Raw genomic sequence first — 18657 nt, forward strand, 5'->3', positions numbered from 1 at the left:
TGGGCGAAGAGAAGTCCTGGCATCTCCACGACTACCCGACTACAGGAAATGGCAAAGTCGGGAAACTGAGGGAGGGAAGAGGGTCGCCTGCACCTGTAGCGGTTCCACCCACGTGGGGGAAGCTGTGGCTAGAACCTCCACGGTGAGAGCCGTCCTAAGGCGGAGAGGGAGGCCCTGGAAAGAAGGGGGAGTTCCCCGTCCCTGGAGGTATTTCAGAGAAGAGGGAAAAGGGACTGGCCAGATTCTCCCTCGTTGTGCTCCTTGCACGCACCCTCCCCGCCAACGGCCCCTACTCTCTCATCCCCTCCCCGGGCCACCCACGCCCCTGGCGGGCCGGGTTCGGGGCGTTCGCCGAACGGCCGCCAGGAGGCATTCGCGAGGACGACGAAGTGCGCAGGCGCAGCTCTACCGGGAACATCCGGGCTCCGCCGGGGGCGGGGCGGAACTCAAAGGGGGTCGGAAGCGGAAGTTGCCCCGCCCCCCGCCGGCTGTTGCTGGGTCGGGCCTTACGTACGCCGGCGCGCCGCGCACCGGGGGCGGAGCTGGGGGCGGGGCCGGGCTGGCGGTCAGTCAGCTGACTAGCCCGAGGCGGCAGCGGGGAGGAGGAAGAGGAGGAGGCGCCGGCGTTTGGGCTCTGGGGCCCGGGCAGGGAGCGGGTGACGCGGCCATGGCGACCACTGTCAGCACCCAACGGGGCCCGGTAAGGCGGGGGAGCACTCGGGGGCCCCAGGGAGGGGCTGCGGGGGGGAGGGTCTTGGGACGGACGCCTCGAACCTAGGTGGCCCCTGCAGCGGGTGTCTGGGGGGAGGGGCCGGGTCCCGTCGGGGAGGGGCCGAGCTCTGGACCCCTTCCGCCGTGTAGAGGTCTTCGGGAGGGGCCGGGCTCTGGGACCCCTCTCCCCTTGGGTCCCGTCGGGGAGGGGCCGGGCTCTGGGACCCCCTCCCCCGTGTAGAGGTCCTTGGGAGGGGCCGGGCTCTGGGACCCCTCTCCCCTTGGGTCCCGTGGGGGAGGGGCCGGGCTCTGGGACCCCCTCCCCCGTGTAGAGGTCCTTGGGAGGGGCCGGGCTCTGGGACCCCTCTCCCCTTGGGTCCCGTGGGGGAGGGGCCGGGCTCTGGGACCCCCTCCCCCGTGTAGAGGTCCTTGGGAGGGGCCGGGCTCTGGGACCCCTCTCCCCTTGGGTCCCGTGGGGAGGGGCCGGGCTCTGGGACCCCCTCCCCCGTGTAGAGGTCCTTGGGAGGGGCCGGGCTCGGGGACCCCTCTCCCCTTGACCGAGCTCAGGATCCCACCTTTCTCCCCCCATGTTGGCGTCTTCGGTGGCAGGCTCTGTACCCAGCCCTTGTTGGGGTGCCCCGTGTAGAGGCAGAGGAGTGACTTCGGGTGGCCGGCCCCCCACCGTGGGATGGGTAGGCGCTGCGCCCGGCGCACGGTGGGTGCTCAGGCCGCCTTGTTTTGTGCGTCTTGGGGGCCTGGAGGCGAAGGGGGGCCCTGGCGCCCCGCCCCTCCGCGCCTTCGGGGCGCTCCCGAGGGTTCCGGGCGGGCTTGGTCAGCGGGCCGCTTCTTGGACTGGAGGCACCGCGGGGGCCGACTCTAAGACGATCGGATCTGGGTCGGGGCTCGAGCTCGGGGACGCGGAGGTGGCGCTGCCTGGTCCGGGCCCGGTCGGGGCCGCCCCGGTGCCAGACCTGTCGGGCAGCTTCTGCTCTGCAGGGGAAGGTGGGAAGGAGGCGGTCGCTCCCGGACCCCGCGCTCTTTGGCTGGGATGAGCCCGCCCCCCTCCCTGCCGGGCTCTGCGAAGGGGGCTACGATTCCCCTCCTGGGAGGAGGCTGGCAGCCCCCGCCGCGATGTCCTGGCCCCTCAGGTGGACGGCCGCTGTGTGTCTACTGGGATGCGTCTCCAGGAGGGGCCCTGCCTCTGTCCGAGAGACCCCTTTCCCAGGGATCCCACCTTCCTCCCCCATACCCTTACCTAAGTGAGCTGGTGAAGGACTCTGGGCTGTTGTTCAGTCGTGTCTGGCTCTTCGTGACCCCGTTTGGGGTTTTCTGGCCAATGATACTGGTTTGCCATTTCCTTCTCCAGCTCATTTTACAGGTAAGGAAACCAAGCCAAAGGGGGTTAAGTGACTTGTCCAAGGTCACACAGCTAGGAAGTATCTGAGGCCAGATTTGAACTCAGGTCACTCCAGACTGGGCACTCCATCTGCTGTGACAGACAGAAACCTGGGCCTTCCCAGGGCACTGGAGTGAGGAGCCAAGCAGGTTCAGGGGGTCATGTCTCCCCAAGGAGAGGCAGGGGCGGCCTGGGAAGAAAGCGCTCCAATTCCAACTTGCCCAGGATCTCTCCCACAGCCTGATGAAAGGAGCCAGAATGGTTTCTTGCCCCTTTTGTGACCTCTGCTCATGCCCAGCATTTCCTCAGGCATTCTCCAAGAATCGAGTCTTCCGGGAAGAAGCCGAGCTGTGGGCTCAGTGGGTACTGTCCCGGACCCCCAGAGGCTGTCATCCCAAACCGTCAGCTACTGGAAGGCCTATGGAGATCCATGTCCCTCTTAGATGTGCTGTTTGCAGATGGGTTGTATGAGGTTTGGTTATGGACTCACTGCTTGTAGTCCCCCCAAACCCTCCCGTCTTCCTAACTCACTGCTCTTCCCTCTGGTTGCCCACATTCACAGCCAAGGTGCCATCCCAGACTTCTCTCTCTCTCACCGCATCAAAAGTGTTGCCAAGGCCTCTGGTGGTATCTCCTCTCCTCTGACCGTGCCCCCACCATGGTGCAGACCCTCACCCTTCATGCCTGCCTCAGTCTCTCTCCTCCAGCCCATCCTCCACTCAGCCACCAAAGGGATTTTCCTGAAGCCCAGGTCTGACCATATCACTCCCCTCCTAACGTCCAGTGGCTCCATATGGCCCTTCCTAAACTTCCCCCTCCTCCTGCCCTCCCCACTGACCCTGGACATGAAGAGAGTTTTGGTATTCCCCAGCATGTGACAACCATGTCAGTTCTACCCCAGGAAAGGACTTTGGTCTCATTGTCTCTTTGGCCAGAATGCTGGCTCCTGTGAAAAAAGAGCTCACCCTCCGAGAAAAATGGCTAAAGCGTTCCTTCCCTTTGGCTCCTGGAGGAAGTTAGAGACAGAAATTGTGACAGATTCATGGGAGCCCTTTTAGCCACACCCAAAACGTGGAAAGGAAAGGAGCGAGGGCCGAGCACTGGGCTCAAAGTCAGGGAGACCCGAGTTCAAATCCAGCCCCAGATACTTCCTGGCTGGGTGACCCTGACCAAGTCACTTCACCCTGTCTGCCTCAATTTCCTTGTCTGTAAAATGGGGGTGATAACAGCCCCTCCCTCCCAGGGTTGTGGTGAGGACCGAATGAGATGATTGTGTAGCGAGCTTCGCAGATGGTCAGGGACCACACAAGTGCTAGCTGTTAATGGCTGAGGGGCTGAGACAGCAGCGTTGCGGGAATGGATGGGCATCCTGAGATGGTGGTGATAGCTAACATTGATACATTGTCAGCTGTGTGCCAGACTCACATTGCTAAGCGGATACAGAAGGGATCTCCTTTGGTCCTCGAGACAGCCCCGAGAGGGAGGGGCTGCTATTGGCGGAGCTGAAAGGAGGGACTGAGGATGGCATGGAGGTCTTGGCTGCTCGCCTTCCCCCTGAGAGGAGGCTGGGGTGGTGGAGGGATGTTCTGGCATGAGAAGGCCTCAGCAGCTGTGTGGAGGAGAAAGCCCTCGGCAGAGAAGTGGCCTCCTGTGCTATGTGGATTAGGAATGTTAACCTGGCAGTGGGGCGTAGGGTGCCTAGGAGAGGGTGGGCCTGGGGAGTGGCAGGTGCCAGGAAAGGGGAGGCCAAGGCAGGGAATGAGAAGGATAGTAAGGGTTCAGCTTCTAGGCATTCAGCCCCAGGTGCTGGCTAGCTTGGGGGTGGGTGGGTGGAGGATTTGGAGGCTGATGAGCTTGGGTTTGGAATCCCGAATTTTGTACCTATGAGCCAGTACTGGAGGCACATATGTTGATTTTGCTGACCAGGCCAAGAGAAGAAGGAGCCTTGTGGCCCAAGGCCTCAGTCATCCTCCTACCAGCCTCTCCCTGTGGTCCCTCCCACAGCCCCCTAGTACCACCTTTGGCTGGTATCCTTCATCTGAGCTGAAGTCACCTTCTTGTCTTGATCCTCCTAAAAGACAAAGTGATCTGGGGTACCTGGTCCTCTTCACTTCCTGTTGTCGTTGCCCAGATCCTCTCTAGTTTCGGTCTGCTGTGTTGGGCTCACTTTCCAGGATTCTCCTACCCCACCCCACCCCCATTTTTGCCTACTTTAGTGACAAGAAAACCAGGTGGCTGCATACCCATGAGTCCTCAATGCCCCAAGAGTACAGGCAGGCACCTGCTAACCTGGAGTAGTTTTAAAAGACACATTAAACCAGAGGCTGGGTCCTGTAGTGGAAAGGGAATGACCTGGTTTCCCGCCCTGCCTCTGGGACTGATCAGGGAGGTCCCTACTGGAAGGTCCCTACTGGAAGGACATCACAGGTGCCATCCTTGTCCCCGGTTACACACCAATTTGGTGAGAAGGAGGAAGGTCCAAGCTGCTGAGTCTTTGGGTTTTGTGAAACTTTGGGCAGTTTCAGTTTAACTGAGAGTTTAGGACAACTTGGCCAGTGCAGTTCACGTCCAGGCCACCCGGGCTCCATCACTGGGCATCCCGCTGGGGGGGATTCTGGCCTTCCCACCTCAAGATGTCTCTTTGCAAAGTCACACAGTTCCACCCCTGGTCCCAGGACTACTTGGTCCTAATAGGAATTAACAGGAGAAGAAATTTCTGTAGCTTTTTGGGATTGGCAGAGCACTGAGCAGCCATGATCTCATGTTTTGTGACAGCTCCAAGGGAGGACACTTGGAAGGTGTGAGGGCCCCCTGTGCCCCCCAAGCCTTCCTAGAGTTTCCAGCCTCTCTGGGTGTGGCTTCCACCCTGTTCAGACTGGCCTCCTCTCTGTTCCTCACTCACACAGGTCTCTTGGCTCCTTGGTGCCTTTGGGGGCTGGCCATTCACCTCACTGGAACAGGCTTAGCATGTGTGTGTGTGTGTATATTCCCTGCACATTTAGGTTGTGTGTACATCCATATGTCCATGTTCTCCTCGTGAAAATGGAAGCTCCTGGTGAGAAGGAATTGGTTCTTCCTTTGTATTCATCCCTCTAGCCTCTAAGCCAGGGTCTGGCACGCAGCAGGTGTTTAATGAAATGTTGTTGATTGAGAAGCCCATGCCCAGCCACACAGCCAGGAAGCAAACCAAGGTGGCGTCCCTGGCAGCAGGAGTTTGCCTTTGAGGGATGGTCTCCATGGACCAGACGGTTTGGGCCTCCTAGGCCCCTTCCTTTCTAGGGTTCTTGGAGGTGAATTTGGAGTCTAGACTTAGAAAGAGAGGGAAGGATTATAGTTGGGGAGGGGGTTCAAGCTCTGTTGTTTCCAGGCCAGACGCCATGATGGTGTGGCCAGCGTTCCCAGGATTTGGTAAACACTTCTTGCTGGCTTAATGGATGAACCCCAGGCTGCTTCAGCCTGCTGCTTGGGCCTCGGTTTCAGTGACAGAGAATTTATTTTTCCTCATTTGTACTTTTTAAAAAAGAAGCACTAGTGCTGCTGAAGCCAAGAAGCCTTTCATTTCCCAACACAGTGTAAGATGCTGGTAGCTCTAGAGTTTGTCCTTCATTTTGAGTCCTTTGAATAGTTTGGCTGATTTTCTAAACTAAAGCTTTGTGCTTGGCTCCTGATGCACATTGAATCTGCACAGCCTTGAGTTGGGGGTGTCCTCTGGTGCCACTAGAGGGGCCAGCCCTGATTGTTCTTTCTTTCCTGAGCTTTGGCTTTTTGGGGTCATGAATGTTGGCACTGCGCTGAGGGGAGGAGCAGGTTTACGTAAGTGCCCACATCTGATTATGAGAGCTCAATTGTGTCTGACAAATGGGCCTGGGGTCCAGACCCCAACCGAAGCTGGGCCTTGGGCCTGCGGCTGCCATCTTCTTCATGCTTTCTTCAGGGGACACACTGAGAAGTGGGCTTCAGTTGGTCTTAGTGGGGGATGTTGTAAAAGAAGTGAAATTTTTTTTTCCTTTGGAACATTTTTATTTATTTCATTAAATATTTCCCAATTATATGTAAACAATTTTTTTAACATTTGTTGTTAAAAACTATCTGAGTCCCAAACTCTCTCTCTCACCCTTGTTTCACCTCTCTCCTTGAGAAGACAAGCAATTTCATATCAAAAGTCATGCAAAACACATTTACGTGTTAGCCATAAAAGAAAATACCTAGCTACAGGGACAGCTAGGTGGTACCACAGGGCTGCGTGCCAGGCCTGGAGTCAGGAAGACTCAGCTTCTGAGTTCAAATCTAGCCTCAGACGCTGACTAGCCGTGTGACCTCAGGCAAGTCACATAACCCTGCTTGCCTCAGTTTCCTCATCTGTAAAATGAGCTGGAGAAGGAAATGGCAAATCACTCCAGTATCTCTGCCAAGAAAACCCCAAATGGGGTCACAAAATTAGACATTACTGAATGACTGAACAACAGAAAGAAAACAGCCTAAAAATAAAACAAGAAATTGAGGTAAAAATAGTGCGCTTTAATCTGCACTCGGAGTTGATCAGTTTTCTCTCTGGAGGCAGACAGCGTTTTTCATCGTGAGTCCTTTGGAATTGTCTTGGATCCCAGGGTGTCCTTGTTACAATGTTGCCGTTACCGGGTACAGTGTCCTCCTGGTTCTGCTCGCCTCACTTTGCATCAGTTCAGGCGAGTCTTTCCAGCTTTTCCAAGGATCATTCTGCTCGTCATTTCTTACAGCACAGTCATGCACCACAGCATGTTCAGCCATTCCCCAAGGGGATGGGGATTCCTGTAATTTCCAGTTCTCTGCCACCACAAAGAGAGCTGCTATAAATGTTATTGTACATATAGGGCCTTTTCCATTTTCTTTGATGGCCAGACAGCCTTCTGCTTGGACAGGCAAAGAGAGGCTGACAGAATGAAAGCCAGCCTGCTGAACGGCGTTAGGGTGGCCGGGTCTGGAGGCTCTTGGGTTGTCATCATCCACCTCTGGGATGTTTAAGAAATCATTGATCTCTCTGGGCCTCCGTTTCTTCATCTGAAAGATAGGGAAAAAATTCCCAAGTCACCAGAGGCTTCACAGGTTGAATGGTTTCTAAGGGCCTGCTGGTGTGACAGTGTGGTGGTTTGCTGCTGGCATTGTGGCATCAGTCAGATAACCAGGGCACACCTCCACTGGCCATGGTACTCACCAAACAAGTATGACCTGGGTCCCCTCTAGCCATGAATACTTTGGCACAGACAAAAAATGCATTCCCAAAATGTTTAGGGAACTAGGTAGTATTTTCTCTGTCTCCTTTTCAGTGCAGTCAGACATTGAGAGATGGTTACATGGCCATACTCACAGGATAGCTGTAAATGGTACATTGTCATTGTGGTAGGAGGTCTCAAGGGGAGGAGGCCCCAGGGATCTGTTCCCGCTGTCTGCCGTTTTTATCCAAGGTGTATATGGCACATTTACCCAGTGAACAGCTGGCACAGAGCTTGGAGACATCCTGAATGCCGGGGATGAGAGAGTCAGAGAGTCAGGAGCCAGAAGGAAGGACCCTGAGAATCTAGAGCCTTGAGCCAGATGTCATGAGATTAAATTCAGTACAGATAAATAAATACAGTCTGGCACTCGGGGACAAAACCCTCAACATCCCAAGTGTGAGATCAGAAAGGCTAGGGATGGGGTGGGGGGGGGGGCGGTGAAGTGGAGAAGAGAGACACACAGAGACAGAGAGAAGAGAGAGGGAAGTCAAATGAGATCGTATTTGTAAAGGTCTGGGCACAGGGCAGACTCTGTATAAATGCTTATTCTCTTCCCCCTCCCCATTCGTTCTGAAATCAAGTGTCGGGGTTTGAGGAGACTGTGAGTGCCATGTGATTTGGCGAGGTGATGGGTTTGCAGCCAGCCATAAGAAAGTTGTCATCTTGGGTTCCTATAGGAGATGCAGAGCTTGTGGGAGTGGGAGGTGAAAGGTGTCCTCTGCCCTCCCCCAATCTTCTCGGCCAATTTTGGGAGCCGGGCATTGATTGACTAGCTGGAGGGTCCCAAGGAAGGGTGGCCATGATGATGAGAGACCCGATGAGGCCATTCAGCTGAGAGATGAGAAGATGTCAAGGTCTCGGGAGTACAGTCTTCATGTGCCCCAGGGCTGCCCTCTGTAAGAGGTCAAGGTGAGCCTCGATGGCCAGTGGGGATGCCTCGATGCCAGGACAGAGTTGTCAGCCCTGTGAGCTGTCCAGAGAGGTGGAGGCTCCCCCCCAGCCCCGGAGGCGGGCTGGCCTCTGCTGCCAGGCACCCAAGGCCCTGCTCAGCTGGCTCCCTCCTCCTTCCTCTAGGTTTACATCGGTGAGCTGCCCCAAGACTTTCTGCGCATCACCCCCACACAGCAGCAGCAGCAGATCCAGCTGGATGCCCAGGCAGCGCAGCAGCTGCAGTACGGTGGAGCCCTGAACACCGTGGGCCGACTCAGCATCACCGTGGTGCAGGTACTGGTTTCCCTGCCTCCGTCGGGGTCTGCCCCGAGTGTAGGATGGCAGGCGGTCAGGAGGAGGGTGCTGTGGCGGGCCCCAGGATGAGGAGGTGCTCCCCTGAGCACACATGGGAGTGTGGGAGAGGGCTTCAGCCTTTCCACTGAAAAATTCACCGCAAGGTCAGCTGTCCAGATGGCCAGCGTGAAATGATTCCTTTGTGTGTACGGGAGTGATTTGTCTTTTTTGTGTCTGAGAGTTTATGTTGGAAACCCTCTTTGGACAGTGGAAAGAAGACAAAGCTTTCACCCTGGTGAATGTTGCCCCTGGCTGTCTTGAGAGTGGTGAGAGGTCACAGCTAAGGGCAGGCTGCCCCACTTCAGTCGACAGGTGCTTTCCACATCCCAGGGATCCTGTTCTCTGTGGCCTGGGCTCGCCATCCACAGAGGATAGAAGTGGGCAGCATGCCCGCTGGCTGTCCATCGGGGATCCCGCACACTTGTTGAGGACCTGCCATGTTTTCTCAGTGGCGCCCCTCATGTCTAGATCACTGTCCCAAGGAGGATGTAGCCTCCTTCCGCCCACTCACTACACACATGACACTACTCCGTGGGCTCCTTGGAGGTGGTGGCTGTGCCAAAGGTCTCAAGAACATTGAATTTAAAGGGGGGAGGTGTGCTGGGGTGCCTGGGGGAACCTTTCTGTCCATCTGCATGTTCCTGCCTGGAGTGTAGGCATTCCCCTCCTCTCAGGTTTTCCTCTATGGATTGTTAATGGAATGGTTTTATTTTCACCTGGAATAGGATTGAGAGGTTTGTCTGATAATGGTTTGGGGGTTGGAAGCAGTTGGCACAATGACTGTGCAAGTCGGTGAATCTGGGGAATCTATGTGGTCCCTGCCCCGGGCATCCTCCATCATGGGCACACATCTTCAGGGAGCCTGGGTCTCCTTGGGTTCTCTAGCCTGGGAGAGTCCTTGGCGGGGGGGGGGGGGGAGGGGGGGGGGGTTGATCACCGAATCTTGTGGGCTCTTGACGTAGACCGTAGGGCCTCTCCTGGAAGGAAGCCATGTGGCGGCAGGGCTCTGGAGAACCCACAGACGGCCTCCGCTGTTTGGTGGGAAAGGCAGGAGCTGCTATAGAGACACATTGTGAAAGCTCACCTGACCCCTTCTCTGGCTCACTCCCTCCCTGAATAAATTAGTTTGTTTTTTTCTTGTGAATTGAAGAATCAGATGGGAACATTTCAGTCCAGAAAAAAATGAACAGAAGAGAGGATTAGATAGGAAAGGAGGGTGCTTTCCCAAGTGTGTGTGTGTTGGATATCTCACCTCGGCTGCTGACTTGGCTGTTTCAGAACGAGATGTTCCATCTCCAGGCACCATGCTTCTGCACTGGTTGTGCCTTATGCCTGTGGTGCCTTCCTTCGTCCCCTCCTCTTCTCGGAGCTCATAGGCCTCCTGAAAGTACCAGCTACAGAAATGTGGAGGATTGGGAGGTGGGGGAGTATTTCTTTTCCTGCTACTTGTAGTTTTAGGTGACTCTCCACTCTCTGTCATTTGCCAAAAGCAAATTTTACTTTACGACATAGATGTCTCTGTGTGTATGTGTGTGTGTGTGTGTGTGTGTGCGTGCTATGTCGTAAAGTAAAATTTTACACACACACACACACACGCACGCACGCACGCCTACCTGTGCTTATTCCCTCAATTTATATGCTTTTCTTGCATTATTCTCTCTAATTCTATCAGATCCTGCTGGTCACAGTGGACCTTTCTGCCCGCAGTCTGGGAGGACAGCCTCTGCTACTGTTCCTTTACCAATAATTATAGCCTTTGATTTTACATCAAGACCGCTGACCGCAGGAAACAAAATTCCACTTCTTCCCGTGCTTTCTAGTAGATAGAGGGTGTTATGTTTGGTAAAATGCCTTTTCTGCATCTATTAGTATATTATGCTTAGGATTTGTGTTGGTTTTATTTTTAATATGGCCAGTTCTGTTGATAGTTTTCCTCATTTTCTGGCAGTGAGGTGGTGCAGGTCACAGAGCACCAGTCCTGGAATCAGGAAAACTCTTGAGTTAAAATTTGGCCTCAGATACTTACTAGCTGTGTGACCCTGGGCCAGTCACTTAACCCTGCTTGCCTTAGTTTCCTCATCTGTCACGAGCTGAAGAAGGAAATGGCAAACCGCTTCAGTTTCTGCCAGGAAAACCCCCGGTGGTGTTGGGAAGAGATGGACACACGCGTGAACAACAACAGTCTTCCTGGAGTAAATGCAGCTTGTCTCATGGGCTTCGATATTTGTGTATGCTGCTGTGGCTTCTTTACTGATTTATTCAATACTTTTTATTCTTTTATGTCTTTAGTTTTCTTTGGTGATTTATCTCTCCCTGATTGAGGCATCGGGACTAGATTTGTCTTGTAGAAGGAACTTTAAAAGGTGCCATTTCTTCCTATCCTTGCAGACATTTTCATGTAAAATTGAAGTTAATTCTTCTCTAAATGTGGGGTAGAAGTCCCTTGTAGATCCATCTGGTTCTGGAAGTTGAAATATATTTTTTAAATAAAGTCTCACCACTTGTATCCACTGCCTTATCTAAATGTTTCTATTCAGTGGAACTGCCTGCTGGACTTTCCTGCTTCTGGTTAGTACTTCTGTCCCTGGAGGCCAGGGCTTCCCCCTTCTGTCTTTGTGGCCATCCTCCCAGACTGGGGCAGTACTGGTAGGAAGGCTCATTGCCACATCACCAAGGCTCCCCATAAAGGGGGCTCATGTGAATGAATGTCTTGGGATTCTCCACTCCTAGTCTAGAAGATAAAAACTCAGCTGGATTGGAGGACAGTTAAGATCTAAAACAAGTCTCTTCCACCACATGTGGGTTCTTAAGTGAGGAAGGTGAGGGGGCTACTCCATCCACCCCCAGGACACGCCCTGATGGCAGGCACTAGACCTCTCAGCAGAGGCCATTTGGAGATGGACATGCCTGGAGTATTCAGGTCATCCTAGGTCAGGAATGGACATCTGGAGTGTGACTTCTGCTCTTCCCACTTCAGAGAGGGCGGGATCAGCCATACATTCCTTCAGGGGTTCCCACTCTAATTGGAGGAACCAGCCATAAAAGGAGGCACAGCTCCCTGGCTGCCGGCAAGGCCCAGGTGCCCCAAGGCTGCACCCACAGCAGGTGATGGCCCCCAGGGGTTGGGAGGGTATTGAGGCACAGGAGACATGAGTTTGTGGCTGTGGGGCAGTCCGGGTGACCCTGATGGAGGAGGAGGAGGAGGAGTGCTGGGTTTATGTCTCTTGAATTCATTTTTCCCCCAGTCAAGCTGTCAGCACTGTGGCTTCTTCCTGTGGTTCAGCTAATTGAGAAATGAGAAAGCTGTGATTGGTCTCTGCTGCGTGCCCACCACCTTCATGTGCCCTCTCGTTTCTGGGAGGTGAGAGCTGGATGGGCCTCAGTAGTAATTGTGAGGTCAGGCACTGTTTTCTGGGACTGCTTTCCTCTGTCCCAGAAGCATGGTGTCGTACAGTTTTTAGTGGCCCCGTCCGCGGATGAAATGATCATCTTCCTTCCTCTTCCTCTCTTAGTGTTCTGTTTGAGGGTAACCATGTATACGTGATAGGCACCACTTGAGAATTGGGGTCCCCCCCTGCCAGGGGGCATTTGGCCTCTGTGGACGGGGAGCTCACCACCTGCCATGGCAGCCCGTGCCCCTTCAGGATGGCTGAAGCTTTCCACAAGCCCCAGCTGGGCCAGTGGCTCCGGGGTCAACAGGAGCCCAGAGGAAACCATTGGCTCTTTCCTCCCCAGGAGCAGCTCCCAGGCCTGCTCTGGGCAAAGTGTGAGAATAAGACCCCACATCTAGGCCTTGGTTGAAGAATCCTGCAGGACGATTCTGGGGAGATGCCGAGGTTGGCAGGTGCTTCCAGGCCCTCACCCCTTTCCCTGACTTGGTTTTCTCCTAGGCAAAGTTGGCGAAGAACTATGGCGTGACCCGAATGGATCCTTACTGTCGCATCCGGCTGGGCTACGCCGTCTATGAAACAGCCACTGCCCACAATGGCGCCAAGAACCCTCGATGGAATAAAGTGATTCAGTGCACGGTGCCCCCTGGCGTCGACTCTTTTTACCTGGAGATCTTTGATGAGGTGAGATCAACGAAGCCCGGTCCTGACAGCACCAGGGAAGATGGCTCCCTTATTCCCCTTGGCCAGGCTTCCCAGGCTCCCTTCCCCAGACAGGTTGTAGGTGTGAGGAGGGAGCCTCTGGAGGGAGGGCCTGAGTGGGGGCTGTGAGGATCATTGATGAATGAAGAGGACCAGAAATCCCCTGCCCTGGACCCTTATTGCCCTGCTGGGAGGGTCCTCAGACCAGCTAGTACAGCCTCTTCATAGGGAAGAGCCAGAGTCGGGATTGGGGTGAAGGTTCTCGGCCTCCCTGGCCGTCTGCACATAGCCTCCTTCTTGTGGCTGGCCCTGGGAATGGCAAAGGGTTGGAGGTGGGAGCTGGACCAAGAGAGGGGAAGGCCTGGAGGGGGGAACAGCCAGAGCAGAGAAAGTGCTGGATAAATGCCCCTTCCCCTTGAGGGGGGTGAACCACAGAGCAGCAGGGTGGGCCGTGTGTGTATATGTATGTGTGCGTGTGATATGTATGTGTGGGAGTGTGTATGTGAGGGGGAGTGTGTAAGTGTGGGAGTGTGTGTGGGGTATGTGTGTTTGTGTTGGGGCCCAGGTGGGTCGGAAGTGGGGCAGTGTTTAGGGTCCCTGCAGACTCGGACCAGCCCCATCCCGGGAGGCTTCTGTGTGCACAGCTTGTGACCATTAGTCTCTTTCCTTGGTTTGGGACACAGACTCTGGACAGGTGGGTCATGGCTCACTCAGGCCACGACCTGGCATGGTTAGAGTTAGTGGCTGACCCTCTGGACCGTCTTCAGGAAGCACTTTCCCAACAGCTCTGGGCTTTTTCACAGATAAGGAAGCTGAGGCTTTCTCTCCCATGAGAGTCCGTTATGAGCTTTACGGTGAGGGAGGCAGTGGAAGTGGACGTCCTGCAGGGGCTTCCTTCTTCCCAAATTCTATGGCACTGGCCAAATTGGCCTGGGGCATGTTTGGACTTCAGAGCCAGGAGGGGCCTGGGCTAGCACAAGATTTTGTCTAAGCTGGTGCCCACACATACGTCCTCACAGGGACTCTAGGGGACACCCTGAGCTCTGGACATTCCAGAAACAGTGGGTACAAGCTCATGTCCAGTCTTCTGGTGCTTGGCAGGTTTGATTGCTGCTCGGGCACATTAGTGCTGTTTGGATAGGGGCCATGGTCAGAGGATGTCCAAGGTCTCGTGAGCCAGAGAAGGGGGGCAAGTGAGAGCAGGTCACACATCTAGCACTCAGCCTCGGGGCTGGACACATCCCAGTGGCTGAAGAGGAGTTGCTGCCTGCCCACTGGCCCCAGCATGCTTCACTTTACAGATGGGGAGCCTGAGGCTCAGAGTGGGGAAGGGGCTGATTTTGTCACAGTTCCACAGCTCGTGTGCATTAGAACTGGGAGGCCTGCCTCCCAGGGTCATGCTCCTTAAAAACAAACCAGTCTGTTTTAGTCCAGAAGAAGAGAAAATGCACACTTTTTTTATCACATAAAGTTAAAAAGGGTTTGCACAAATAAAACCACTGCAGGTATGTTTGGGCAGTAGGGATGGGAAAAAGCCCTGTCAGCATCTCTCACAGCCAAGCTAGATCAGGCCGTTGGGCAGCCATGGATTGTGAGCTTTGGGCTTGGAGCAGTCAGTTTTCAAAGGAAGAAATCCGAGCTCTCAGCCACAGTCTGTCTACTCCGGCCTCAGGTCTCTCTCCCCTGGATCCTGGCTCCAACCTTGCCGGGCCAACCCTCGGCCCTAGGTCGTTCCCATCATCGGCAGTACTCGGGACTCCCCAGAGACGTGTGCGGACGATGCCTCACCTGGGCCCTCTCAGTCTCATCGCCTCACTGTCCCTCCATAGTGGGGCTCCCAGAGCCTGGCTCCCCCCTGCCCCCTCAGCTGAGAGTCCTAGCTCCTGAGTCATAGCCTTACCCAGGTGCTGTCTGCCACACCCTTTGCCTCCGCCCATCCTCCCAGCCATCTGCAGCCAGCAAACACACCCTTGCCTCCCTCATCCTCAGAAACCCCATTCTCCCCTCGCTTCCCACTAGCTGCCATTCTGACTTTTCTCCCTTCTCTGGCTAAACTTGAGAAGGGTCAGCCATAGCTGCCTCCACTTCCCATCATCATCCAAGAGAAATTGCTCTCTGTGCCATTACAGACAACCCCTTAGTGACCACTGCTGAGGCCTTTCCTCAGTTCTCGTTCTCTTGGCCTCTGGTGGTCACTCTCTTCTCTGGGTTTTCAGGACACTCTCCCCCGACCACCCCTCCTCGCTCTCCTCCTTCCTCTCTGACCACTCCTTCTCTGTCTCCTTAGCCAGCTCCTCCTCCGACACCCTCTGACCACGAGGGGCCCTCACCTCTTCTTAGCCTACACATTGCTGTTGAAGGCATAGCCTTCCTCCCAGCCACCCAGGCTTACAAACTAGGTGGCATCTTATCCAGTCAGCTGCCAGGACTTGTTGGTATTACCTCCCTTCTCTCCCCTGCCCTCTCCTCACCCTGGTGCAGGCCTTTCTGCTCTCACGCCTGGACCACTGCAGTAGCTTCTGGGGGGTCTGCCTCCCCACCAGTCCATCTCCACTTAACCGACAGATTGGTCTTCCTGAAGTACAAGTTGGAACATGTTCCCCCCCAAACTCCAGAGGCTCCCTATCATCTCCAGGATACTCATGGGCCTTTCTAGCCTTCTCCTGCCTTGGCCCACCCCCTGCCACACCCAGGGCAGCCCCTCGACCCTGCCTGGCACCCTTGTGAGGTGATGCTTCCAGCTGCAGGTGTTCTCCAGGCTTCCTTCTGGAGGAAGCCTCTCCTGATCCTCCCAAGAGCGTGTGCCTTCCCTTGCTGGCATATGTTGTATGCCCTTTGGGAGCCAGGACCATCCTTGACCTTTTCTTTTTTTGTATCCCTGGCACTTCCATACAGTGCTTTGCACATAGTAGGTGCTTCGTAAATGCCTGTCGGCTAACTCACTGAGTCAGCAAACATGAACAAATGCTCCAGAGTGCCAATTAGAGAAATGCCGATTAAAGCAACTCAGATTCCACCTCACACCCTTCAGGCTGATTAAAATGTGTCCACATACACAACCTGGAAAAGAAAATGGAATGAAGCGTTTCTCTGACTTGTGGAAGAAGTTGAATGCTTTTATTTTGACGCATAGAAGCAGTTACAGGCGAGGTGGATTGTTTGACTAAAGCAGAGAAAACATGATTTAGAGAAGAGCAGCACCAGGTTAGGGATATTTATGGCAAATATCGGACATCCAAACTGGACACGTTAAGTACCTGACTCCTGGCCTACAGCCAGGCAATGGTCAGAGGCTGGAAACGATGTTCGAAGGGGAGACGCAGCTGGTTTTGTTTTTGTCTTCAAATTATGCTTCACTTTTTTCAGTCAGGAAAAATCCTCTCTCCCCCATGTGTCCAATTGAGAATGAAAAAAACCAAAACCCCACTTATAAACATGTATGGTCATATTTCTGCTCTGACCGTGTCCAAAATGGCGCGTCTCATTCACCACCCCGAGTCCTGCTCCTCTCTGTCGGGAAGTAGGTGGCAGAGTTCAGCATGAGGCCTCTGGGATTGTGCTTGGTTCTTCTGTGGATCAAAGGTCCCAGTTCCGTAAAGTAGATTGTCTTTACCGTAGTGTTTTCATAGTTCCCATAAATCTTCCCAAGTTTCTCTGATCAATCTTCTTCATCATTCATTGCAGCATGGTCATATTCCCTAACATTAATAGTCTATAACTACCCAAATGCCCTGCTAAAAAAAAAAACCCAAAACAAAAAAAATAGTCTATAACTTGTTCAGCTACGCCCCGATTTATGGGCACCCGTCACATTCCCATTCTTCACCACCTCAAAAAAAGCTGTCAGTATTTTTGTACTTGCTTAGGACTCACCCCTCCCTTAATACACCCTCACTCTCGCTTCCCCCTTCTCCCTTTCTACTCCTGTTTCCCCTTGGGTAAAACATTCTTTGGGGTGTATGTGTGTGCTTCCTTCTTTTGACCAGTTCAGAGGAGAGGTTCAAGTGTTAAGCTGCTATTTCCTACCTCCTCCTCCTCTGTGTAGATGTCCACTTGTGCACCCTGATTATGTGGGATAAATTTCCCTAACCTTCTCTTTGCCGCCCCCCCGCCGCACTGTGTATTCCCCTTCTCCCTCTTCCCACTCTCCACTAAAGTTCATCAAGACCTAACAGAATTACTCCTGAGCCTCGTCTAACTGGACTTCCTCCGTGAGCCTTGGTGGTGGTGCATTTAGAGGGGACATATGGTGAGCAGTTTATCTTTGTTTGGTCCTTTCTCACTGTTCATTCATGCTGACCTTTTTATGTTTCTCTTCAGTCCCATGTTTGAATTTCAGAGTTTCTCCACAGCTCTGGGCTTTTCAGCGGGAATGCTTGGGATTCCTCTGTTTCCTTAAATGTCCATTTTTTCACCCTGTGATTATGCGCAGTTTGTTGGCAGGTTATTCTTGGTATCAAGTCTAGATCCTCTGCCTTTTAGGATAGTGCATTCCAGGCTCTCTGCTCCTTATGGTCGTGGCTGTTAAGTCATGTGTGTTTTCTGGTTCTGTTTGGAGGAGTAAGGTGGAACTCACTGGCTTCTCCCTGGTTCTGTTTTCTTGGCTTCCCTGGAAACAGAATAGACGAATCTCAAATCCGATCAAAGAAGTGCCATCTCAAAGCACTCTGGGGTGGCACCTCCCCATCCCATGGTTCTGGAGTTTTGGGGTGTTTTTAGAGGAAGCATCACTCCCCAAAAGCGTAACTAGTAACCCAGAGCCCTGTCTCTATTCTGAGGTCTTCGTGACAGCTTAAGTTAGTTAGCTGTGAGAACTACAAAAGCCACCTCCATGTGTAGTGAGGAGGAGCGTGTTGCCTGGGGTGAAGTCACATGAGGATAGTAACTAAGTCTGCATAGCCCTTTGAAGCTTTCCATTTGAGGGGCTGCTTTCACTATCTCCATCGTACAGATGAGGAAACAGAGACTGAGAAAGGGTAAGTGGTGTGCTTGGGCTCACACCCAGCTGGGAAGGGCCTCCCTCACTGCCCAGAATGAGCATCTCTTCTTCCCAGCCACGCTTCAGGGCTCCGGGAGATCTGCCCAGATCTCCCGCTTGTCTCTCTGCTGAACTTGTCCCCAAGATGTGAGGGGACTGGGGTGACTTGTTAGTTACGGATGGCCACGGCCAGGAGCTGCTGTGGCTTTGCCCCCCACCCCAAGCGCATCCTGTGCCCCTGGGGAGCCACCCTGAATCCCTCCTGGAGCTTGGCAGCGCCTGTCTGCTCTTGTCCTGATGGGAGACCCAGTCACACTTGTACTCACCTCTCCCTCCTGCTTGTTCTCCCCAGCGAGCCTTCTCCATGGACGACCGCATCGCTTGGACTCACATTACAATTCCCGAATCTCTCAAGCAAGGGAAGGTGGAGGATGAATGGTACAGCTTAAGTGGAAGACAGGGCGATGACAAAGAAGGAATGATTAACTTGGTCATGTCCTACACGGTAAGTGGGGGGTGGGGCTGTGGTGGGAGGCATTTCAGATGGAGGGGCGGAATGCGGCACAGTGGTCCTCATAGCTGGGGTGTCTGTCCTGCTCCTCTGCTCTGCCCAGGAATCGTATTACTTGTGATGTGGATCAGTGTCAGATTTTCCCTTTAAAAGCAGACTAACAAATGTCAGGACTGAAGCACTGACTTCAAGTAGCCTGACTGGAGAGGCTGCGGGCGTGGACTGAGCCCCTGCCTTCCGTCTCTGTGTCTTCAGTGGTTCACACGCTGCCTGCCACAGATTAGTGAAGTAAGCGAAGTTTCATTCGGTTCCCCCAAGTGACATAAACCCGGATGACTCCTCTTGGCCCTCCGCAAACAGAGCTGGTTTTCCACCTTCCTTGTTCCTTCCCTGAAGATGGGCACTTTCTGTATTGTGTTGACCCTGTGACCTTC

General features: G+C 54.0%; 1 protein-coding gene across 1 annotated transcript; it reads left to right on the forward strand.

Annotated features, from left to right (window-relative positions):
- Window positions 1-538: 538 nt before the first annotated feature.
- Window positions 539-18217, forward strand: LOC118854025 (toll interacting protein; the record flags this gene model as incomplete). The annotated part of the gene is given in 4 exon segments (XM_036764332.1): window positions 539-700; window positions 8434-8583; window positions 12534-12716; window positions 18065-18217. Coding segments are annotated over 4 exon segments (519 nt in total), but the record flags the coding sequence as incomplete, so codon positions are not given.
- Between the last annotated feature and the right edge of the window lie 440 nt (window positions 18218-18657).

Source organism: Trichosurus vulpecula, chromosome 6 (assembly GCF_011100635.1).
Source record: "Trichosurus vulpecula isolate mTriVul1 chromosome 6, mTriVul1.pri, whole genome shotgun sequence".
Lineage (NCBI taxonomy): Eukaryota > Metazoa > Chordata > Mammalia > Diprotodontia > Phalangeridae > Trichosurus > Trichosurus vulpecula.